The following is a 25,151-nucleotide window of genomic DNA, read 5'->3' as shown; positions in this document are numbered from 1 at the left end:
ATGATCAATACAAGTATGGTTGATCTCAGCACTCTTCTATATAGACCACTCATTGTTATGAATATCTAATAATTTAGATTAAATCAAAGAATCTATATCAAATACGATTAATAAATAACTAAATTCGAAATTAATTACTAGTTCCATTTCTATACAATTGGGAAGCAAAATATCCCAATAAAGAGTCAAAATAAAATAAAATTAAAAATTAAAAACTAACCTTTAATTAAATACTATCAAAATGAAATATTACAACGAGGCTAACTATACTATTAACGTAAGTCATATTGCTAGATTTTAATCTTAGTTACCTAACTTTAGGGCAGACATGAGTTAGTGGACAAACGAGTGTTTGTGCTCATAAAGTCACTGCTTTATCCTAGCAGCCTACACAATTCTAGCTAGTGCGTGTATAGTAACAGATTATGGGCTTTAGGTTAAGCTTGTCATGATTTTCCTCCATCAAGCCGTACTAATTATCGAATATATAGTTTAACCGAACTTAATTCTTAAGCAACACATGCACTAGCTAGGTGCCTTCTGCTGCGGTGCATACACGATTCAACTGAATGCTCATTCTGGCCATGTGCTCCGCCTTCCAGAAATGTTAGCGGAAACCAGAAAGGATGGGCGATAATATATGTGAACGCAGCGATTGTCCTAACCATTGCTTCACTCATGAAGCAAACGATAATCAACGCGTATTAGGGGTTTGAAATTTTTAAAACGTAGTAAAACCTCCGAATTCCCGCCGTTCCTTATGATATTGGTCAACCTTGTGTGCCAGTACAGCTCCAAATCCTCCGAAATCCAGTAACGAACTGAGGAAAGCCCGTTTAAAATACAAGATTTCGTCGGAATCTCTGTATGAAACAGACTCGTTCCTCTATGATACCGTCGATCGAAATGCTTTCGTCCGAAGGAGTAGTGGTAGAAACTCTCAGTACCAATGGGTTTTAGCAACTTACTTTCTCCGTAACCTCGGACCGAGCCGGGCCAAAACCCTGTCTTAAAATAACACGAGCTCTGTTTGTTGGATAAATACACACTTTTAGATTTAATTTATTTTTTAGATAAATTATAAACAGGAACTGATTTATCATCATTATTACGCAACAAGAGTATAGTATAGATATACATATAACATAACTATACATATCTAACCTACTCCATAACATTAACAACGTAGTACTGCTCAACATAATTAAAAGAAGATTAGTCATAACAAATGTATCGATCGGCAGGAAAAGACGCATAAGCACTCGTGATGTCGATGCAGATGGCGACGACGAACAGGAAGTAGAACACGGGCGCTTGAAGGCGATGAGAAAATAGATCATGAACAATCACGCGAAGCGCTTCCTAAAAACCTTATTCGACTTCTTCCGGTGCATGATTATAAGAGTAACGGATTCTAAAGACATACTCTCCTGATTATCGATGTACGCTAGTCTAATTATGTATATTCTTTGTGGCGACAGTCCGTAGATATATAGAGAGAAAATGTATGGTTAAGATGTGTCATGATTGGACTCTTAATCGACACGATTTATGTAAATAATCATAAACTGTTTTATACACAACAAAAGGATAAAACTGGCACCACACCTCACATGTGTGGAGTTTTTTTTTGAAATAATTTTATTTTATTGTAAAATTATAAAAATAATAGTTAAATTCACAAAATTGCAAGAACATACTCCGTGTACCAATAGTCTACATAGTAGTGGGCCCGAGGGCCTAACGGTACGCCAACAGTGTATCTGGGAACCTATCGATATTTCGTGTGCCGATATGTCCTATGCCCCGCAGACGATATTAAAAAAAAATTCATAATTTTTTTATATGATTTCATATGGATATGATCTTTGTATAAAAATTATAGTTATCGATGAGATTTATAACTCTATAGTTGAATACTTTTCCATCTAAATCTGTTTGGATGCCTAAAGGTGGTTAGAAATTTCAGATCTAAACCACTTTTTGAGTCTAAACGGATTTAAATAGAAAAATATTCAAATACAAAGATCATTCGAAATGCCTACATGTCCTCGGGCTCACTGTCACGCAGGCTGTCGACACGCGAAGTACTGATAGGTTCCTTATCGATACTGACATGTACATATTTTTGCAATTTTGTAAATTTAATTATTATTTTTATAATTTTTAATAAAATAATATTATTTTAAAAAATTCTACATGTGTGTAACATGGACTAGCGAGGCAAGCAAACACGCGTGTGGCGTTCTAGCCTCACATCTATACGAGCTAATGAAGTGAAAGACTCAACCCTTTATAAGTTGATCTTCCTCTATCATCACTAAAAATATGGTACTAAAAACTACATCTTCACTTCTTTAATGGGTGTTTGAAATTTATTAAGAATTATTCATAAATGGGCTAGGCCAATATAATTCAACGGCGCTTCCCGATCCAACGCTCCGTCATCTGGTAAGCGCCCGCCGCGCGGTTCCAGCATTCCCACGGGGCGACCGTGTCGTCCTCATGCGCCATCGCTATCTCCATCCCCGTTTCCACCTGCTACTCCATCGATCTATCTCCATCCCGAGCAGCAATAAGTTCGCGCCTCCGATCTCCCTGCCCCAGATTAGCTAGGATAGAACAGCAGTGCCCCAGCAATAAGTTCGCGCCTTCGATCTCCCTGCCCCAAACCAACACGACCGAACCTGTACCCGCGAAAAACCGCGTGGAGGATCGTGGAGTACCAGCGAGGCCTGGCCTGACAGAGTTGAAGCTCTATACCTAGCTGCCTAGCGAATCCATTCTTCATGTTAGGTGTTACAAGTCTTTGAGGAGAGTGGGGGTTCAGGATCGCGCAACAACAAGAAGGTGAATTGAGAGAGGCAGTGCGTGCATGCGTGGATCATCCATGGTCGTGCAGAAGTCGTGGCTCCCCGTCGATCTGCGGCTGCCGGCGGGGCCGCAGGCGGCTCTGGGGATCCTGGCGTTCGAGGCGGCGGCGGCCATGTCCAAGCTGCTGTCGCTGCACCGGTCGCTGTCGGACCAGGAGGTCTCCCGTCTGCGGTCCGACGCCATGCGGTCGGCGGGCGTGGCGTACCTCAACTCCACCGACCAGGCGTTCCTCCTCAAGCTGGCCTGCGCCGAGCTGGTCGTGTCGCTGGACGCCGCGGCGGCCGCCGTCGCGCGGCTCGGCCTGCGGTGCGGCATCGATTTCGGCGGGGTGTACACGTGCCTCAAGGCCGGCGCGGCCGACGCGCGGCTCGACCTGCTCGTGGCCAAGGGGCTCAGGGTGAAGGCCAAGAAGATGGAGCGGCTCGTCGCGGCCACGGCCAAGCTCTGCTCCGAGATGGAGGCGCTCGACGAGCTGGTAGCCGTCGAGCGGAAGATCAACGTCCGGGGCTGGAGCCGCCTCAGCGGGCCGATCCCGGCGCAGCCTGTGGTGGCGGCGGCAGCTCAGGCCGGGGAGTCGCCTGGCGCGGACTCGCTCCGGCAGGAGCTCAAGACGCAGCGGCTCAAGGTGCGGCGCCTCAAGGAGGAGTCCCTCTGGAACCAGAGCTACGAGAAAGCCGTGAGCCTCATGGCGCGCGCCGCCTGCGCCGTGTTCGTCCGCATCTGCACCATCTTCGGCCCATTCGTGCCCAGCCTCCCGCCGCCATTGCCGTCGGCAACCACGGACAGCGTTCAGACCCGGCTGTCCAAGCTGCTGCACCCGAGGTCGGCGAAGGCTAAGGCGTCGTCGGGTCCGATCACGCGACGCGATGGCCCGTCCCGAGTCCACCCGCCGATGAGCAACTCGTGCCCGATCATCGGCCTACGTCCGTCGGGGAAGAAGTCCCCCACCGACTGGCGCAAGCTACTGGACGCGCCGCCCAGCACTGTCGGCGGCGCGGGCCTGGACCAGCAGTACGCAAACGTGATCGTGTCAGCGGAGGAGCTGCTGCGGATGGAGGCCGAGGGGCGTCAGGAGGAGGCGGCCGCGGAGCGCGCGGAGATGTACGAGATGCTTCCGGCCAAGCTCCGCGCGGCGGTGCGTTCGAAGCTGCGGGAGTGGTGGCGCGACCCAGGCCCGCTGGACGCCGGGCTGGCGCATGGGTGGAAGGACGCCGTGGATCGCATCATGGCGTGGCTGGGCCCGATGGCGCGCGACACGGTGCAGTGGCAGTCGGAGCGCAACATGGACCGGACGCGGCGGTTCGACGGCGCGCCGCGCGTGTACGCGCTGCAGACGCTGCGGTGGGCGAACAAGGAGAAGGCCGAGGCGGCCATCGTGGAGGTGCTCGTCGCACTGAGCTGCATCTGCTGGTACGAGGAGCGCCGGCGAGGCTCCGTCCGCCACTGACCCATCGGCCGGCCGAACCGTTCAACGTCGGAGTTCGGGCCGACGTGGCGCGGCAAACTTTGTCCAAATCCAATTATTTTTCTTTTTCTTGTTCTGCGTTTGTCAAAGCATTGATTTTGAAGAGTTGATTTTTGGGCCGGTAGAAGTTAGAACGGGTGGTATTGTGTTCAATGGATTCGGAACGAACGCGGCCGTAGCAGCAGCAATAGTTGAAAGAAGAAGATACTACTACTGTAACAATCGTTGATTGGTTTGCGCCTCTGGTGGAGGCCGTCAGCAGCCTGACGCCGACATGCGGGGCTCCCCCTCCCCCGTACGTGTCACGCCGGTGACAGAGTCCTGTGTAGTTTACAAACATGTCACGCGAAAGGAAGGATTGTGTAATAATATATACAAACTACGATTGATTCTTTGAAATTCGTTAGTCTCAGCAGCAAATTTATACCCAGCCGTCCTCTCTTCTTTCGACGTGACAACGGCCACAGTTTCAGTTTTCTTTGCTAGGCTGGCCAAGTCCCGGGCGGCTCTCAGCTACCGGCGTTGAACAGCGGTGGTCTCCATCTCTCCCCGCGACGAATATGTCTTGCAACCAAGCCAAATTTCTGGCGTTGACTGCACCTCCGCGCGCGTGTTTATCTGGCCGCCGTCGCCGCCCGTGCGCCCACCTCGGCGCACCCGAGGCCCAAGCGCTGGAGGAACGGGAGGTGGCCAAATCGTCCGCTAATTTTTTAGCTAGCCGACGATTTGGCGGGATGAGCGGGAGCTCGATCCAAACAGCCCCAAGTTGCTGGACTGGCCAAAGGTGGACGGACGCCGTGCTGAAGATGAAGGCCAGCTTGGATTACGGGAAATTCAGAGAAATGAGCCCTATCCCAAACAGACGTCAACAATAAGCAAATCCTACTCCACCATCTGCATGAAGCGAGAAAACCGTGAGATTCAGAATGCCTCTGGAACACCATCTCCAACAATTACCTTAAATTTCCATCCTCAAAATACTATTACAGCATCTTTTTTTTCTACTGTAGCACTGAATAGAGAATCTGTTGGAGATGAATTTCACAGCCGTTTGCTTGCTTGTCATGGCATCGCACCGAACGCTTCACGTTCACACGCTATATAGCTTATACAAACCACCGCAGATTAGTAGTTACAGGTGCCATAAATAAATGGGCAGTTCAACGATTAGGCAAGCCTAGGCATTTTCTGAAGGCATCTGGAAAGAACCTACAGGCAGAAAACAAATGGGCCTTGGCGTAATTCACATGGCTCGAAACTAATTTGTAGTTTCGTTTGTATAATGCGCAAGCCACGCTTCAGAAAAAGTTAATCGATGGTCAAAGCAGCAACAGCCTACCGGTTATTAGGTCAGGCTACTTGCTGCAGCATGAACATGCGTGCATTTTCTAAATCCAACTCGTTATTCGCAGATCGCAGAGGCTAATCGTAATCCTGTGGGTGTGAAGGTTCATTATTCAAGCAGGCATCGTGCAGCAAGTCAGCAGCTGGGGTTCGGTCAGCGCGCCCTATCTGATCGTTCGTTCGTTCCCCTGTCTCAGTGCCTTGCTAGAATACTGTCATACAACTCACGCAAACCAATCATTCTGCTGCTGGCATAATTTGTTAACTGCTGACTTTTATTTTTTTCTTTCCTGGGTGTCCTGTAAAGCAGTACTGCTGAATTTTAATAAGTTTCTGGAGGAGGATCTATGCGTAACAGAGAACAAAGTCGGCACCGAATTCCGGTGGAGTATTAAAATTTACAAATCATGTGGAAAAGATACGATACTAACTGTATGTTTGTTGCCCGATCTCTCCTAATCTAGCCTGAGGATGTGTATAATATCATAGAAGCATGTTTAGTTTCTCATATTTATGGTTCCAGTCTAATCTGATGGAAGCAAATATATAGTATCATCCTAGTTCAGGAGTGAAGCTCTCCGCAAGCTAGCCCTGAGGATGCAAGCTCTGTATCTGTTCATACAGACGAACTCACTTGTCAGTAAAAATCATCTTCATTCGATTAATCAATCACAATCTCAATTTTTACATCTACTCATGCGGCCTTAGATTCAGTCAACCAAATAAAAACTTAACTCAACCTGTACATAAAGATACAACTAAACAAACTTTTTTTTCAACAGATATGACTCCGCTCAGTCTTCTTCCACTTAATCTGCTTATACGATATGATACAACTCTACGAAACCTCATGAGGCAAACAAACATACCCTAAATGATCGAAGATGAACGACCACAACAGCGGACGCCGATCCTACACCAACGACCACCCGAAGTACAACTACGGCCTGGGCCATCAGAGGCACGACGACGATGATGACGAGGGAGACCGCCACGACCGTGACACACATGTTCGTTATGGCCATGCGAGGACGGCCGAACATGAGACGTTGTACCGGGAGCGAGAGCACTCCCCGAGACGTCGTGAGGCCAACAGTGGGCACCCAGTGCTTCCTGCAATTATGGCCCCCGCTCCACCTCTGTCTACTCTGCCTCAGCAGCAAGACCTCCAAACCAAAGAGGTAGCTAGACTACAATTCCTCTTTGCTATGCAAGTGTCTTCTTTGCAGGATGTAGTTCACAAGTTATTGAGCACGCATGACAAGGAACGAGTACAAGCCGGAACATTTGCCATGCAGATGCTGCTGAACGACTACACCATGAATGCACATACTCTAAACGACTACACCATGAAGGCACATACTCTGGTGGACAAGCTTAGCCTTGGCACCGTTCCGCTCCTGCCGGCACTTGCTAGCAGCAAAGGGAATGAAACCTTGTCCGGGCTAGGCAAGATGAAGCGTATGCTTGCAATCAAAACCAACGAGGCTGTCACACCCTCACCCTCTGCAAGTCGGCATAGCGCATGTCTGCACGAATCCGATCTGTCGTATCGCACCACGAAGTGGACGAAAACTTAAAGAGGCCGGAGCTGGTAACCGCTGCAGACTTACCACCGACTACACCAACGTCGCCACCGAGCAACCAAGCGGCAACAACGTCCACACCAACACTTGGCTCTCGCTAACAGGCAACGAGCGACGACTACCCGGAGCTCATGGATTGCCATGTGACCCTGCTCACAACCTCAACAATACTCCACCATGAGGGTGATACCAACACGAAGTATTTCCATCTCAAGGTTAATTTAAGACACTATAAAAACTTCATCAACAAACTCCACAGATCACACGGCTGGACCATTTCCCATGAGGAAAAAGCGGCTATGTACAGGACCACTTCTCCGCCGTTCTCGGATCACCTGCACTGAGATATCTAGAGTTTGATTGGAAGATACTAGATGTCTCAATGGAAGATCTTTACTCCCTGGATGTGGCCTTTACAGAACAAGAAGTCTTGCACGCATTAAAGCAAATGCCCAAAGACAAAGCTCCAGACCCGGATGGATTCACAATATCCTTCTATCGGTCCTGTTGGGATATCATAGCGTCAAAAGTCATGAGTGTTATTCATGCCTTTCACAATCAATAACAACAACTTTAGCATTATGAATTCAACAAATATTGTTCTCCTCCCAAGAAAGAGGGTGTAGACAAGATAAATGACTATCATTCAATCACTCTAATACATTGAGCTGCAAAAATCATAGCAAAAATCCTCGCCCTATGCCTCCAGCCTTACATGAACCGACTAGTCTCGAATAGCCAAAGCGCCTTCATCAAGACCTGAGCAATATATTATAACTTCATGTATGTCCAAATTTTGATGCAATGATTTCACACATCAAGAACCCCGCCCTGCTTCTCAAACTTGACATTGCAAATGCTTTGATTTAGTACGCTGGGACTACTTACTAGAGCTACTCCAACAAGGGATTTCCCTCAAATTGTGTAACTGGCTAACAACACTTTTGACAACCACCACATCCAAGGTCCTTCTAAATGGTTCGCCCGGAGATGAGATGACATTTAGCATGGTCGAGGCCTCAAACACGATGACCCCCTCTCCTCCACTCTTTGTCCTGACCATTGACCCCCTGCAAAAATTACTGTATTGTGCGACTGAAAGGGCATCCTCGCCAAGTTGCAAGGTAAAAATGCACACCTATGCCTATCTTTATATGCGGATGACATGATCATCTTCCTCACGCACTCTATCCAGGATGTCACAGCAATTACGGAGTTACTCAATCTTTTCGGAAGAGTAACGAGCCTATGTATAAACCTCCAAAAAAGCTCGGTGGTATCCATTCGATACCAAGGACTCGATTCGAATACTATACTTGATGCCTTCCCTACAGCACAAGCCACCTTCCCCATCAAATATCTGGGCTTGCTGCTTTCACAGGTTTGGCTGAGAAAAGTTTATTTTGAGCCACTTGCAGATAAGGCAAGCAGAATACTAGCAAATTAACAGGGACAATTGATCACGCTCGCAGTCAGAAAGACGCTAGTTAAATCGGTGCTCCCTTGCCAACCGATAAACTACTTATTAGCTCTTAAAGCCCTGGCGAACATTCTTGAAGAAATAGGTAAAAGAAGAAAAAAATCCTTTGGATGGGCACATATCATATTGCTATGGAAAAATGCAAAGACAACTAGGGAAGAGCTTGTAGACCAACACAATTGGGCGGTCTCGGCATCCTTGATTTGAGAAAATTTGCTCAGGATCTTCGCTTGGACAAAAAACCATGGGTCGGGATTCCCACGCCATGCAACAACAAAGACCACACTCTCTTTGCAGCTGCGATGACTATCACACTTAGAGATGAAAATAAGGCCATTTTTTGTCCTCGACGTGGCTTCAGGGAACCACACCAAAAGTTCTAGCGCCTAGCATATTCAACATATCCAAGAAAGAACAAATAACGATTAGTGAGGCGCTTCACATCAATACATGGATTAGAGAGATCAACCTAATGGTGATCTCCACAGTTTAGCACCTTGTGAAGTTTACAAGCCTTTGGGAGATAATCCAATTGATACACATCATTCCAGGCATCCCAAACTCAATCACTTGGAAGTTCACTGCCCACGTAGAATATATGACGACAGACACTTACGAAGCTCAGTTCTTTAACTCCACCATATCAAACATGGAATTCCTTATTTGGTGGGCTTGGGCTCCACCGAAGTGTATGTTCTTCTCGTGACTCACTTTCCAAAATAGAGCATGGACCACACACAAATTAATCATTAGGGGTCGGCTAAACCAGCGGGTTTGCCCACTTTGGCAGACCGTGGATGAGGTGTGGCTCCACATCCTTGTGCAGTGCCGATAGTCCCTTTGCATTTGGGACATGATTTATGACTGGCTAGCTAGGAACCTCCCCCGCCGAATGACACATCAGTCTCTGAATGGTGGATCGAGGTTGGATCCCTACCGGGCACGCCGATGAAATCTCTCCGCTCCATCATCATCCTTGTCTCCTAGGAGATATGGAAAGACCGGAACATCATCATCCTTGTCTCCTAGGAGATATGGAAAGACCGGAACACAATGGTTTTTCCAAAACCAATATACGACAGTTGTTTCTTTAGAAGCAAAAATTAAAGATGAGGCCAGACCTTGGTGCTCCGCCGGGGCAAAATTTTTGGCGGTTGTGGTTCCATTCCTCTAAATAGCTGTAAATGAATGCCTTTTTCGTTTTTGGCTTCGGCGTGATATTTTGGTCCTGCTCTATTAATACAAATCCGGCAAACTTCAGCCATCTTTTCATAAAAAAAAAGAAGATCGGAGTTGGATGTATACTTATGTAGCTTATTTTTAGTAAGGGTGTAATTGGTAGGGATCCAGATTCTCGTAGAAATGTTTCAGCTCTAGATTCTTTTTTAAATGTTTCTTTGATGAAACGGAATCACCTCTGAAAACCGTTGGTAGGGATCCAGGTTCTCGTAGAAATGTTTCGGCTCTAGATTCTTTTTTAAATGTTTCTTTGATGAAACGGAATCACCTCTGAAAACCGTTGGTAGGGATCCAGGTTCTCGTAGAAATGTTTCGGTTCTAGATTCTTTTTTAAAATATTTCTTTGATGAATCGGAATCACCTCTGAAAACCGTTAGGTTAGCTGTTTGGATTCAGTGAGGATGGTGGTGCAATTGATCATTTTGCCTTTTGCTAATATGTTTTTTTTATGATTTAACTTTTCTTTTAACATAAATAATATTTATTTGACTTTTTTTCTTAGCACACAATATCTCTCTTACTTACCTCTCCCCCTTATCTCTCTCCCTCTCCCTTATCCAACCGACCGACTGCTCTCTCTCTCCTTATCCATTCGACAGAGCAGTCGGTCGGGCGCGACGATCGGGCAGGCGGCGCGGTGGGCGGCCGAGCGGGCGACGGCGAGGCAGCATGGCGGGCGACCGAGCAACATGGCGTAGCGGGCGGCCGACCAAGCAAGCAGCGGGTGGGCAAGCGATGTAGCGGGCAATCGGAATCACCTTTGGAAATCGTTTGGCTAGTTGTCTGGATTCAGTGAGGATGGTGATACAATTGACCATTTTTCCCTTTGCTAATATATTTTTTGTTATGATTTAACTTTTCTTTTAACACAAATAATATTTATTTGACTTTTTTTTTCTTAGCACACAATATCTCTCTTACTTACCTATCCCCCTTATCTCTCTCCCTCTCCCTTATCTAACTGATCGACTTCTCTCTCTCCTCCCCCCCCCCCCCCCCCCCTTATCCATTCAGCAGAGCAGCCGGGTCGAGCGGGCGAGCGTGATGGATGAACAGGCGGCGGCGTGGCGGGTGAGTGGCGCTGGGGTCGAGCAGCATGGCACAACGGGCGGGCAAGTGAAGCGGCCGGCGGCCGGGCATAGCGATAAGGGCAAGGTTGGAAACAGGGTGGGAGAATCGATTGAAACGCCTTCCAGCCCATTTCACTGACCGATTCGGAGAAACATTTTGACTAGTTTTCTCTCACCCCGTTTGGCAACCGATTCGACCTAACTTGTATGGTTAGTGTTGACTGGTTGCTACTGCACTTATGTTGCTGTGAAAGACAGATTGATCATCAAGAAAGCCAGATAAAGTTCTAACCACAGATACAACAGAAAATAAGAGGGAGAGGGGAAATTTGGATTGGAATCAAGGGGCTACTTGCATTGTGTATCGATCCGGTGATTTCATTGTTTACAGAAGGCAAACACCAAGTCAACTCAGCAAGCATCCGCGTCAGAGAATGACCTCTCAGTTCATAATCCAGGTACTTAAATATTGAAACTCTAGAAATCCGCCTAAAAAATTCGATGTACAGCTCTTTGGCCTTCATTTGTGATTGCTCTAGTCAAAGAGTGGTTAAGCCATTCGATCATATTTTTTTCAGCAATGGTTGGCTAAAAAAACATAAAGGTCATTGCTGACATCTTAATCTAGCATCGGCCTTGAACATTATACTATTCTGCTTCCGTTTCTTCTATGTTCTTTAAGATAAAAGTGGATTTTTCACCTGCAGTGCATTAGGCACCCCTGCCGGTGCCTGGGTTCGAGCCCAGAACCTCCGGCTTGGGAGTCCTGGTGACTAGCACCCGTCCCAGGTACACAATTGTTCCTACCGACTGCCTGACACCTCCGGGTGATTTGGGCTTATGTGAACTAAAAGTCACCACAAGCAGGAGTAGCACATGCTTGTGGCCTTAGATTCATCGCTTCACACACTACTCATTTCAAGACTAGATCCGACGAACTCAAGTTTAGACTTGTGTTGCTTGTGATGCTAGGTTAGACAGCTGGTTCAGACGTTTATTGTTCCATTCAGAAGAAGTAGCTCGCTGTGTCTAAGGCCATCTCCAATAGAAACTCTAAAAATCCACCTCTATAACACTATTACAGTATCTCCTATCACTATTACAGTATCTCCTATTTTTTCTATCTCCAACAGACATCCTATTTCCTACATTCCTTTACTCTATTCCTCCGCTCGGACCCACATGTCAGCCTCAATATACAGTGATGTGGGCTGCTGCATTGTGCCGCAACTTTGCCGCCGAAAAATGCGAGCGGCATTCCTGTAGCACCAAATGCCGCTTCTGTTGGAGTGCTGCGACGTGCGCTGCAAACGGCAAAAGCTGAGGTGGCAGCCAGCACAGTAGTTTAGAGTCTCGTTTGCCGCTTCTCTTGGAGACGGCCTAAGAGTAGAAAGTTTGCCACACCGGCGGCTAACGGGATGCTTTGTCGCGCAGAGATAGAATCCAGGTCTTGCCAAGGTGGACCGCCACACTGGCCGCCGGTACCGCAGGTCTCCCGGCCGATAGTGTCTCATCAAGCACGGATCACGCAAGAGTGAAAGCAGACGTGCATCTGGCCTCTCCGAAAAATGCGGCGCATGCTGCCAGCCACCCACTCCGGCCGCGCTTCTGGGCTTCTGGCTACGAACGAGGCCCGGTTACAAGCCGTGCGCACGGAAACTAGCTGTTTTTGCCGTTGTGCAATTTGCCCGTGCATGTCTTCACTAGCTAGCTGGAATGCCTTGCAAGTATACTAGTCTGATTGGCGCACGTACGTTGCGTTTATTTTTATTTTGCTGTGTAGAACACGACAAAAGAAAACTAAAAAATTAAGTTCACAAATTTTGTACATTTCAATATTTATTTATAAAATTATTAATGTTAAACACATTAAATTAATTATAGAGAAAACAATAGTACTTTTATGCATACATAGTTTAAACATATAGGTGAAAGTAACACTAACCTAAAAAAAATTTCATATTTTTTTGAGTTTTAGATATTTTTCTTTGCATTTTAGATTTTTTTCAGCTAATTTATTAATGTAACTAATATTCATTTCGATATTTTTTTAGAATTTTTGGAAAAAAAATTACATATATATATATGTATATATACGTATACATGTATATATATATATATACATGTATATACATATATGTACTTGGGCCTACTGCTACAGTAGCAGAAGGCATCGTTCCTTCAACCGTTAGGATATAGATATTGATACGTGCGTGGTCACCTAAACTGCATATAGTAAAACTTCTCTAGTTTTGAAAAGCTCAGCTACATTCAGAGACAGAATAGCACCTGCACCTCCACATGATGTAGAAATGATGTCGCATTCAGGATACTAGTATGTAATTGAGAAAATTGACAAGTAAAAAAGTTGCATTTACCACTCTACGAGTCTAACTCTATTGTAAAATCCCCCCTCAGGGTTCAAACTTGATGCCATATCCTTGTGTTAACATATTTGCCATGTGCTCATGTTAACATATTTGCCTTAAGTCCTCCACATAGGCTGCCATCATGGAAAGATAGGGATGGGGAATGATCTAACAACACACTAAAGTCTGTTGAATCGAACGCAGTTAAACCCTACCCAACCACCTCCTATCTATGCTATCGGCAAACGTGAAGCACTCGAGATCACATCACAGCAAATTGTTAACATGACCTTGAGTGAGAACCCTTATGAGGGATTTGCAACATGATTAGACTTGTTGAGTGATAAATACAACTATATTACTTGTAAGGGGGTATTTGCAACTTCAGGTGACTCATAAGGAGTATTTACAATTTTCCCTATGTAATTATTCAACGAGGTGCTTGAGTTTCACACTGAATGACTTGATGAAGAATTTACTATTTCTTCGTCAGACTATTGCACTTCATACATTCAGAGAACATACATCAGAAACTTTCCTAAGAAAAAAAGAAAATCAGAAACTCACACAAAACTTTGCATCTCTTCCGGAAGGTACCCCTAGTGATTCTTGGTAATGGGTACCGTCACCATTTATTTCCTGTACTTCACTCACTACATTGTAGACAACCCTCTTGCATGAGAAACAACAATGGACTAACTGAAGAACAGAAAACACTCATTTTCATGAGCTCGTTCTCGGACAGCGTCTTACGCATCCTCGTTCCATTTCCTTCCCGTAGCCTGGAGCTAAGCAATTGCCATAAAATCAAGGCAAACAAAATCAGTTACTGAACTTGTTGCCTGTTGGGTACAAAAGGGGAAATAAAACGATTCGATACTGTGCCTTGGCTAGCTCCATGAGTGTGAGGGTCATTGCTAGATTAAAAGGGTTTACACATGTTGATCCTATGGACATAGTACAGATAATGTAAAAAGGAAACAATTCTTCAGCCAAGAATTGATAGTCCCATAAAGCATCAATGGTAGATCACAGCACACTAGAGCACCACAAAAGATGGCACCTCTTGGAAAAAGCATAATCCCTCAACAAAATGACAAATTTATTTGAACAACAAATTGATCAGCCGTCAAACATGAAACGATACTGAGCTACTTCTATTATTCTATAGACGGCAGAAATACTTCTAATGTGTACCCCAACCATAAATCTTCAACAGGAAAATTTCCAGCATCCTGAAAATTAATAAAGTCAGACAAACAAACTGTTTTTGGCGAGAAACCGGAATACTTGAACCTTTGTACCACAAATAGATCCAAAAACTCAAACTTCAAATAAACAAAATCAGGATTATCTTCTATAGAGGTAGCACAATTTCCCTAAATGAACTTAAATAACTCATTTGCTCCTTGGGACAAGGTGTGGTGTGGACATAAAGTTGTTTCCAGTGTCTGCCCACCACGAGGTTTACTGAAAATTGGTACTACTAAATTTTGCCATCTAACTGATACGCTTTTGGTTCAGCCACGGTGGATCATCTATGCCAAACAATAAAAGTTAGCTTTGCAATAACCCAATAAAGAAGGTTGACATAACCATTAAATTTAACATATCTAGTAGCATAAATTGCCACAACGGATGTACCACACTAGAATTGTGTCAAGTAATCAAGCAAACTTCCTCAAAGGAAGATGACACTAGTTCCAAACAATCATGGCAAATCAAACGAGATCCAAATGCAAATCTGTAATAGAACAGAAATCCATGGACCATAATTTGATAAATTTTGGGAACAGCACAGTGTAATAAGTGCGGTTCATATTTTATTTCAGATGTATGTACCTGTTCTTGGAATGTCAGTGTAATATGTAACGAAAAATTTCAGTTTTCACGTGATATATTGGATCCAAAATCTCCAATCTTCTTTAGAGTGGTGTCACTTTTTGATATAAAAAAGCAAAACGATTCAATATCTAACGTACTTCTATTTGGCTATTCTTTTGTATTGGAAAATTGAAACCCATAGAGCTTACTGCTTAGTCGCGGGAGAGGAACGCGCAGTAACCGATCCGGTTCGGGGTGTCGGGAGGCGTCTGGGGGCTGAAGGGGGGAGCCGTATGCCGGCGGCAGGGACGGAGGAGACGACGGCGGTGGCGTGGTGGGGTTGTGCGTCCGCTTGAGGTAGAGGCGATACTTCTGGAGGTGACTGGCGACGTTCTCGCGGGTGAGGCCCTCGACGTTCATGAGCCGCACGATGGCCTTGGGCACGGCGCCCTTATCGCCGAGGCGCGCCACCGCCTCGACGAACCGGTGGTGCAGCTCCGGCGTCCACACCATCCTCGCCTTCTTCCCGACGCTCCTCCCTCGGCACACCCCTCCTCCGGAGGCAGCGTCCTCGATCTCCCCATCTCCCTCCTCGTCCTCGTCCTCGTCGCAGCGGAAGGACAGGTGGGAGGTGGGGGAGTCGTGCGCAAGGGGCGAGTCAAACGAGGAGGGGCAGGCGCCCGCGATGTTGATGTGGAACGCGGCGGCGAGCGCCGGCGGGATGAGCGGGTGCGAGACCGGCGTCAGCTCGGCGGCCGCGGGGAGGCCGAGCTCCCACTCGAGCACGCGGCCGCACGAGCCGGCGTCGTCCATGTGACACGGTGACGGGAAGGACGAGGCCACGAGGGGGCGTCGTGGGGCCGGCCGCCGCGAGGGGATAACATATCATATTTCCCCGGGGTGAGGCGCGCTTCTGCGGCCAGGGAGGCCTGGGTTTCTGACGACGTCACGGTGATCCGTGGGCGCTCGCGCGGGGACGGTGGCCGCGCTGCGTCGCATGCGTGTGCTCTGTGGAGCGCGGAGCGAGTCGCACGGAGCGCGCATTGTGTTTTGGGCATTTGGCAGGAGAGTTTTGGCGGTCCCGTCACGGAGACGGGGGAGGGGGAGGGAACGCGTGCGCCGCGCGGGGTTTCGGCTCGGAACGGCAGGGATCCGACCACAGGCGCGCGGGAAATTTTTTTATTTATATATTCTTTTTTCTCAATATTTTTAAAATTACACGAAGGTTTTAACAAATTACAAGAATACCTATCATCACATAACAAACGGATGATAGCAAGATATCACAGAATAAATAGGTGATACTTTGTAGGTCTCATCGATTAGAAGATTAAAAAATACGAAAAAACGTTCAGAGGGTGAGACATTGATCTCGTCCGTTGAATGGAAGAAATATTACGTTAGCCCACCAAAAGATATCACCCACTGTTCGGACAACACCTTTTAATATACATATCACATCAGATTCGTACGTTTATCTATACAAGCATATACATATTTAATCAAATACTTTTATTTTTAATAAATATGACTCAACAGCTTTACAAAACCTCGTTCGACGATCCAAACACACCCGAATGCTACATCACGGAGTAGTCGGCGGTTGCCGTTGCGGGCAAGAGGTGCGTCGATGGATGGGCAAGAGGTGTGCCTTCAATCTTCACGATCTGGGGCAGCATTTGGTTTGCTGTGCCGTGCCAGCGAAGAAGGGATGATTCAGAAGTTATCCAAACAAAAACGCCATTGCCAACCTTCACGTGGCCCACCGGTGTGGCAGCTCGTCTCTGCAGACGAGTAGAGTCGAACACGTAAACGTTTTGCATTTAGCTAAGAGCCAACTATGTCTGCCCAAATAAAAAAGAAAAGGAAACGGTGCCCATGATTTATGGGTCACGGTGGGCAGACTCATAGCATCATAGCATGAAAAATCAAATACTCCTACGTCACAAGTTTTACGATAGAACCTTTTTATTTATTTATGACCATGAGCAGGAGAACTGCTCTTCCATTTGAGTAGAGTCAGTAACAAACAGGTCAGTCCAGAAGAAAACCTGAACCGACGCGATTACAACTTTACAAGGGACGTAGTACATAAAGGAAACTGAAGGACGCCTAAACAAAAAAGAACCGATTTAAGGATGGGGAAGAAATGTCGACCTCAAAACTTCACAAAATTGTTACCTCATGAAACGACTACTGAAAAAACGAAAATAGAATGATGCTAACCCAGCACAAGCAAGCCTCATAAGAGCACTTCCATATAAAACACGCATCTGACTACAAGCTGGAATTACATCAGCGTTTCAGTATTACAAACATCCATTAGTGGTAAACACGGAGGGCAATAAAATCATATCCTAAACAGATGCTAACTCTCGCAGGATCGCATATTTGTACAGTCTCGTCGCAAAATATAGACTTCCTCCTCTCTTTACAACTAGAACTTCCTATTCTCTGCAGCGGCATCAGGTAAATTAAACTGTCTGAGCCTCACCTTGACATAACTATAAGCTCAAACTACAAAATGTACAAACTTCTTAGTACAACACGTTTATTTTTAAACTTGGCTTGTAGCAGCCCAAAGCAGAAGGCAGAAGGTAGATCTGTCTAGCCATGGTTAGCTGTACATGGTCATTTTTACGCCATTACGAAGGATTTTGTGACTGAAGCCCAATCCTCCTCTCTGGATTCAGATTGCAAGGAAAACTATGTTAAAACGGTTTAAATATTATGGAAGAATACAGATTAATCGATAGAAATACTGCAACAAATTATTCAATGATGAATTAAGTTGGGTAGAGAAGCTTACCGCCAGCAGCAACAAGTTTTTCGACACGAGCAACAATGTGCTTCCCATATGTATATTTCTTCAGCGCATTCAAGTGAACCTTTACCCGTGACAGGATCAACTCGCGTTGCTGGTCATCACAAGTCTCAAGTACTTTCTGTACAACATAGTTACCAAACTGATCCTTCATGATGGCCTGCAATAGGTAAAGGAAGAAGGATCAGACAGTTTTGAGTTGTTTTTAAGCAAAAGTAAGCAAAGATAAACATCATTTTCAGCAAATGACAAGCTAGAATCCTAAATATCACATCATTTACAGCAATTAAAACTTCAAAACCAATTAGTTTTAATATGTCCTTGAAAAAAAGGATTTCCCAATGATTACTTGAATAAGATTTTTCACAAAATACTGATGTGGACAGAATTCTTGCCATCTGGGACCAGGTTCCATATGCTAATCACATTACAGTACCAGAGGATGATGCAAATAGTTTGGTACCATGTTGCCCCAGTTCGTTGACTTTGGCCATATCAGCCAACCCCAAAGGAAAAGTAGCAAGACTAACGTCGGGACATATGTTTTCCCTCCGCTTTGCAGGGATTAGTCCAAAGGGCATACAACGAATGACTGGAGGTCCGAGAATGCAAGCGATAATCCCAATGGGAGCACATGAAAAAAGTAATACCAAAGGGCGTAAGTGGTAACGAAGCCCGGGAGGGAAAGCCCGGACGCGAGGACCGAAGGATGAAGGGTACAATGAAGCCCTGAGAACGAAGGGACGGCGACATAAAGACCTTCGATAAGAGAATGAAGGCCTACCCCAAGAGGAACCTGCTAGTTAGCACGAATTCGGCCAGAAGATGACCAGAGGGAACTCGCCAGTAGCCCCGAAGGGAGACCCGATGCAGACTCCTTGGGACACGTGTCGGGCCCAAATAGGATAGGGCACTGTAAATGTATAATGACAGGAATATCCCAGGATATATTCCTTAGTGTTAAAAGGAATATTCTTGTGGATAAGGGACACAAATGTAATGATGATTGGGATGATTAAGGTATGGTTATAAATACCCCTACCTAACTGATGTAAAAACAGAGGGACAATTATTACACTCACTATTGCAAGTCTACTGTTCACCATGTTGTAATCGAGATCCCAACAAGGGTCTAAAACTCAGCTACATTAACATTATTTCCCCATAGGATTCACATAAAAAGGTGTGACTTAGCATAATTAAACTCCCAAATCATAATTATATTGAGCAATAAGAAAAAATCATAAAGAACCTGTAGAGGCTCATTCTCATCAGTGGTTCCAAGCATTTCATTTATGAGAACTTCACGCTCTGTAGGTCCGCCAAATGTTAGACACTTCTCAACAACGTTCGAGGCAAATTTCTGTTGGCTCATCTGAATGATCTGTCCAGCTAATTTTTCAATGATGATGGATCTTTCGTGAGGCTTCCCATGCTCCAAAACATGCTGCATAAGAATGAATCAGATATGATAAATAAACATTCAACAGCACCTTTAGCACCAAAACATGGTGCACAAGAATAAATTGGTCTCTCAAAGTGAAAATAGATACCAGAGATATGTATATATTTATTTTCATAAAAGAACCAGAATGAAGATCAAATGACCAGTTTATGGCTATTAAGGGTCAGAAATTAAAATGCCAGCAAATATATACATAAGAGCACTATAGCAAGTCCAACACCAACACTAAAGTTCAATGAACTGGGAAGCGGTACCGAACCTGGACAACATAATTTCCGTATTGATCTTGTGCCAACATACATACAGATTGCAATATTTCATCCATGACAATTTGCTGTGTTTTTGGATCAGTGCAATGTTCAAGTACTCTCTGCGTAAAGAAAAGAAAATCATGAGCCTCATTAACACAACACTAGGGCCAGAATAATTGCATATAGGTGGACAACCCAAAGGTAAACCTGTATGACCCTGCAGCCGTAGGGGTGGGTGGATAATGGAACAACATGACCATAGAATGTTGAGATGATAAACTGAATAGAATCTTCTGGGACACATTCAATACATTTTTGGATAACATGGTTTCCATTTTGATCACGTACACATCTCATGATCTGACCATCAAGCTCAGTGACCATCTTTGTTTTCTGGTCCAGATCAACTACCTCTATCGCCTTCAGTGATGTGCATATATCATGTCAGGCAATTGTAAACAAGGCATGGTAAGGAAGAAAGCCCGCAGTGCGCGCGGAAAGAATGTGAGCGGGTGAGATGAAGTGAGAGAGGGAGAGAAGACCCACAAAAAGAACACTCTTTGTAGTGTAGACAGTGGCTAAGTGTGGACCAGAATCATGTAGTACCTTTTGGATAACTCGGCATCCATACATCTGAAGACTGAGAGCTAATACATGTCCAAATAGTTTATCAGCCAACTCCCTCTGTTGTTCTGCGCTCCCATGCTCAAAAAACTAGATAAATAACACATGTAACTGTGGAAGTCATGGAATTCTTAACACACCTTGAAACATGTTCGGAGAATGGTGAAACAATAAGCATTATCATCCTCACAGAGAGAAGCTCCAGAGAGTGTCAGAAAAGAATACCTTTTGTACCACGTAGTTTCCAAATACATCGGTCACCAATGATAGTGCATGGGGCGTGATCTCCTCGAAGACCATGCTCTTTTCCTCAACTGTTGCAGTTTCAAGTTTTTGCTGTATGAAACGGCTTCCATATTGGTCAGCACTGCAAAATCAATGCAGATGCCACATTCAACTAGAGTGCATCCTTAAGTACAAATAGTTCAGTGACAAAAAGCATCTTCCACTATCTATGAAGTATTGGTGCACAAATTAGTGTAGAAAAAATTGTATTGCATGATGAGTTCAGTGCATCATGTTTTGGGGATTTTATTTTTATTTTATTTTGGAAAAATGTAAAGGTCCATTTGCACCATTAACCTTTCCTGAACATGTCGATTTGTGGATAGAATAATAACAATATGATAATGATCATCCAGATACTATTGAACTCAACCATTTGATGCATTTTATTATCAATATTCCAAAAAGGTACGATGTGACAAGCATACCTGAACTCAACCACATGCCCAGCAATCTCAGCGAGCTCAAAACTTCTGGTCTTGTTACTTTTGAATTCGTCCAAAAGTGAGGATGGGAAGTTCTCGTTCATATAGCCACTTGGATCAGAGTTCCAGCCACCCAAGTTTCTCAAGTTAGACGGAAACCTCATATTACGCTCACCAAGCCTAAGTGGACTACCAGGACCAGATGGAGAAGCAACAGGACTGCCCAAAGGGCTTCCAGGGTATGCCATGTTCATACCAAAAGCCAAATTGCCATAGTAGCCATGATTTGAAGCCAATGATTTACCTTGAAGTGGCATTCCATATTGTTTCTGCTGCTGAAGCAAAGCTTCAATATAAGCTTTCTGAACTGCAGTTAAATCAGCATACGAAGGATCACCATAGCTGCCAGCTCCCTGTGCTGCATATTGACCTGCCTTCAAGTACTGAACATAAAATGGGTCAGAAAGAGGGGACTGAAGACCTGTGGCAGTTTGATTACCAGCTCGACCAAGGTTATGCAGATCAGTTAGGCTCAATGTAGGTGGTGATAAAATATTGTTTCCAACGTTTCTCGAATCTGCACCAAGTGAAGCTATAGCAGATACAGCAGCAGCACTTTCAAACAAAGGGGGCATACTGCCAGAACCCACACAATTCAACATAGAAGGCAAACCCGGGCTGAGTGGATATCCACTGAGCCCATAGTTCAAAAAGGCTGAATTTATATTGTCCAAATTTTGATGTTGAGCAGGAGAACCACCTGGGCTTTCATTAGAAGATGATGGGGATTTCTGATATGAACGAGCAGACAGAGTAGAAGACCTTTGCATTTCCAAATGTGCATCTAACCTTGTGTTACTATTTCTTAACTCTGCTAGACCAGCCACACTGTTATTAATGTCAGCAAATGAAGAATTCAATTGTTGCGACATCAATGGTATACCCAAATATTCATCATCAGTTTCTAACATCACAGAATACTGATTATTATTGACTTGAGCAGCTTGCGAGTTGAGAGAAAATTTCTGCTGATCACTTGTCCCTCTCTGATAGTTTGATCGACCAATGATGTTATTACCATTCAAAGTACCACTTTTTGATAACTTCATGCTTGACAATGCAGCTAAAATATCATCAGACTCAAGTGCTTTCGAGGATACAGTGTTGAATGGCGATGAAGAGACATTCAGTTTCTTCTCATTCGAAGTAATCCTAACACCAACAGGTGGAAGGCCAGGGCTAGGAACCCTAGCGACATAATGAGGATCTGGTGTAGCATTTCTGGAAACAGATGAACCCAGGACAGATGCAAAAGTTTGAGATGTGGATGCATCAACATTGTGAAGACCACTGACATTTTGCACATTCCCAACAGGATGATGTGCATCCAAAATATCATTATGCATAGAATATTGATTTTCTGAAGAATTCAGTTGTTCCTGATTGTCAAGAAAAGAATTGCGACTGACTGCACGAGAGGGATGCTCTGAAGTAGGTGTTCTGCGGCCAAGATTGTCCTGGAAATAACCCATAAGAAACTAATTAAATAAGATGTCCATGTGATAAAGGTGTAGTAAGGCAAAGGTTGATGAAAAATGTTGCTACAAGGACAAATCGATAAATGAAACGTGGTAAGAATGTACATTGTTGAACTACCGTGGTATAAAAGTAAGCTTGCATGCCACAAAGGGAAACAAGAAAATCATAATAGCTTTCTTCTAGCAAATATTAGAAAAGGACACACACAAATCTCAGAGATATACTTTATGCGGCCGAACTATATGAGAAAACTTGTCAACAAGTTCTACAGCAATACATAAGAAATCTCAGAGGATGGTGCTGAACATCAAGGCGCTTTGACACAAGACTTTCAGATGTGCCATTATACGATTTGTACCACCTGGCTTTCAGTTCATACATTGATTGTCAATTCCAATGCTTGAGCTCAAGTTTGGAAATTCAAAACGTATTGGAAGATAATTGTACACCACAGTTAAGTATAGCTTTTATCCAGATCAAAGTGAATGGCCCAAGTTTTTGGGACTGCATACACTAGCCAATTGAACCAAAAGGAAGGATGGAAAACCCCGTGCTACTCCAAATACAATCTAAGCAACATGTAACAAAAACTTATAAATGGTAACCCAAACTGTATGGAAAATATTTTTGCTTAAACTACTGATATCCAAAATAAAGCAGTAAAATTGAAGTTCACATGGACACCAACACCACTAAAATAACAACAATATCTCAGAGTAGCTACATCATACAAAGAATAATGTACCAGGTAACAGCTATTAAGTCCAGCACATCATTCGAAATAAAGTTAGCTTCTTTCAAGATACAATTCAACTGAAACGAAAAAGAAGCAAGTTTTGCAGCCCAAATAAGAACAGACCTGTAGGATGTCAGCAAAGCTACGCTGCCGCCCGAGAGATAAACCAATGAGCCCATCGCCTCCCCCGTCCACCCACTCTGCAGCACCACCCCCATCCTTCCTGGCTTCCTCCTCCTGCTCAAAACCAGGATGCTGTGAGAACAGCGACCTCCCCACTGTTGTCCCCGTCCCCTGTCCAGCCTCCTCTTGCACCGCCTTCCTCCGGTCCCCGATCCCCCCGACCACCCCAGATTTCAGGCGTTGTGTTGACCTCCAATCTTCCTTGGATAGTACGGGCGGTGGCAGCCTAGGGTTCAGATTTCCGTGAGAGTAGTAGTACGACAGGTAGGCTGGGTCGGCCCGGAGCTCCTCCTCCGAGAGGGGCCCACCACTCCCGTTCAATGCCTCAGCAACAGGAATCGGGGCAGCATTCACCGCCGCCTCCCCTCCGCCTCGGAGCAGCCCGCTGATGGCGTTCAGGGAACCCTCTATGGTCGGTGGCGCCGACCCGCTCCGGAACATGCTGAGTTCCCGCTCCCTCTCCTTCTCGCCCGCGTCCACCGGTCGCCGCCTCTGGCCGCCGGCGCCGGAACCAAGCAGCGCGTCAAGTTCGTCCTCCCCTCCCCCGCCGCCCATCCCCCCACGCATCGCCACGGTGCTTGCGCTGATCATTCCACCAACCCTAGGAACCCAAATAACAGATAATGACAGAATGAACACGCGGAATCCCCATATGGAAAGCTTGTACAGAAGCCGCACCCCAGTTACCCTCGCGGCGTAAAGGCGCCGCCCTCGCGATCCAAGCCTGCACCAACCAGCACAAGCAGAACGGCTCAGTCATAGGAACTGCAGCTTCTCCGACCCCCAGGCCAAAGAACCATCGAAGCACGCGGCACGAGCCCGATCGGTGCAGAGGCCGCCATTTCACCTCGGATTTCCTCGGGGTTCTGGAAGATCGGGACAAGAAGCCACGATTTGGGAGCGCCCAGGCTCAGATTGGACTCCGATCGGCCGGCGATTCCGCCATTTTGGCCGCCAACTCGGAGAAGGGGGTGGGGAGCGGAGGAGAGAGGAGAGAGAGCACACGGTAAGCAGTAGTGCGGAAGAGAGCCCGAGGAAGGAGACGGCGGAGTGATAAGCTCGAGCTTCCGCGAAGCGGGAACCGTCGGATCTAGCCGCCAACGGCTGAGATCTCCACTGACGCAAAGAAACCCTAGGGTTTTATAAATTTTATTGCGGGCGATGACGCAGGAGTTACTCCTGCCTGACCCGCGGGGCCCGGCGCCTGTACGGAACTTACTTGTTTTCTCACTATTTATTAGTGAAGGGATTAACATTATCCATTATATGCATTTACATTATTTTTGGAGGGTCAATGTGTTAAAAAATTCAATGGGATGTTAGTAGGTGTAGTCGCCTATTTAGCAGATCTCAGGAGCTAGGTATTTCAAGCTTCGAAATTCGTAAAGTTAAAATTATAGAAGTATTTAAGTGAGTCATTTTAATTCTATGTTAATTAAAAATAGTAACTTCAATTATTTTATTACAATGTACAATCTCAAAATCTGGTATGAGCTGGAAGTTGGAGCTCTGCTAAACCGAGTTAAGCGCTATTTGTTTTTTTATTCTGATTATAGATTCTAGCACTA

General features: G+C 45.3%; 3 protein-coding genes across 9 annotated transcripts; 1 reads left to right on the top strand and 2 right to left on the bottom strand.

The window, feature by feature from the left end:
- Positions 1–2,541: 2,541 nt before the first annotated feature.
- LOC133909140 (protein PSK SIMULATOR 1-like) lies at positions 2,542–4,738 on the top strand. Its single transcript, XM_062351440.1, has one exon. It carries the CDS (start codon positions 2,876–2,878, stop codon positions 4,319–4,321), a length of 1,446 nt encoding a protein of 481 aa, XP_062207424.1. The 5' UTR covers positions 2,542–2,875; the 3' UTR covers positions 4,322–4,738.
- A 9,090-nt stretch (positions 4,739–13,828) lies between these two features.
- LOC133909138 (transcription factor PCL1-like) lies at positions 13,829–16,312 on the bottom strand. 4 transcript variants are annotated; one of them, XM_062351437.1, is made up of 2 exons: positions 15,461–16,312; positions 13,829–14,209 (listed from the first exon to the last, which is right to left on the bottom strand). In XM_062351437.1, exons 1-2 carry the CDS (start codon positions 16,062–16,064, stop codon positions 14,151–14,153), a joined length of 663 nt encoding a protein of 220 aa, XP_062207421.1. In that variant the 5' UTR covers positions 16,065–16,312; the 3' UTR covers positions 13,829–14,150. The 4 variants fall into 4 exon arrangements, with proteins under 4 accessions (XP_062207421.1, XP_062207420.1, XP_062207422.1 ...); XM_062351436.1 differs by having other exon boundaries at positions 13,829–14,215; positions 15,461–16,311; XM_062351438.1 differs by lacking the exon at positions 13,829–14,209 and adding an exon at positions 14,327–14,965.
- Positions 16,313–17,485: 1,173 nt separating this feature from the next.
- On the bottom strand, positions 17,486–24,665 carry LOC133909137 (pumilio homolog 1-like). Of its 4 annotated transcripts, XM_062351434.1 has the most exons (11): positions 24,431–24,665; positions 24,262–24,307; positions 23,524–24,184; positions 21,129–22,642; positions 20,641–20,782; positions 20,398–20,505; positions 19,999–20,211; positions 19,800–19,910; positions 19,328–19,522; positions 18,061–18,235; positions 17,486–17,934 (listed from the first exon to the last, which is right to left on the bottom strand). In XM_062351434.1, exons 3-11 carry the CDS (start codon positions 24,172–24,174, stop codon positions 17,897–17,899), a joined length of 3,147 nt encoding a protein of 1,048 aa, XP_062207418.1. In that variant the 5' UTR covers positions 24,175–24,184; positions 24,262–24,307; positions 24,431–24,665; the 3' UTR covers positions 17,486–17,896. The 4 variants fall into 4 exon arrangements, with proteins under 4 accessions (XP_062207418.1, XP_062207416.1, XP_062207417.1 ...); XM_062351432.1 differs by having other exon boundaries at positions 24,262–24,665; XM_062351433.1 differs by having other exon boundaries at positions 24,271–24,665.
- Positions 24,666–25,151: the final 486 nt, after the last annotated feature.

Source organism: Phragmites australis, chromosome 2 (assembly GCF_958298935.1).
Source record: "Phragmites australis chromosome 2, lpPhrAust1.1, whole genome shotgun sequence".
Taxonomy (NCBI): Eukaryota; Viridiplantae; Streptophyta; class Magnoliopsida; order Poales; family Poaceae; genus Phragmites; species Phragmites australis.
This window is presented reverse-complemented; position numbering and strand designations above follow the sequence as displayed.

What these genes read in the sequence shown, in the direction of transcription:
- LOC133909137 (XM_062351432.1), bottom strand. Translation starts at nt 24,174, where the DNA reads ATGATCAGCGCAAGCACCGTGGCGATGCGTGGGGGGATGGGCGGCGGG. An exon ending in GGGCATGTGGTTGAGTTCAG is followed by an intron (nt 20,783 to 21,128) that starts GTATGCTTGTCA and finishes TTGATTTTGCAG; the next exon opens with TGCTGACCAATATGGAAGCC. An exon ending in ATGAGAATGAGCCTCTACAG is followed by an intron (nt 18,236 to 19,327) that starts GTTCTTTATGAT and finishes TACCTATTGCAG; the next exon opens with GCCATCATGAAGGATCAGTT.
- LOC133909138 (XM_062351436.1), bottom strand. Translation starts at nt 16,064, where the DNA reads ATGGACGACGCCGGCTCGTGCGGCCGCGTGCTCGAGTGGGAGCTCGGC. An exon ending in TCCTCTCCCGCGACTAAGCA is followed by an intron (nt 14,216 to 15,460) that starts GTAAGCTCTATG and finishes GCAATTGCTTAG; the next exon opens with CTCCAGGCTACGGGAAGGAA.
- LOC133909140 (XM_062351440.1), top strand. Translation starts at nt 2,876, where the DNA reads ATGCGTGGATCATCCATGGTCGTGCAGAAGTCGTGGCTCCCCGTCGAT.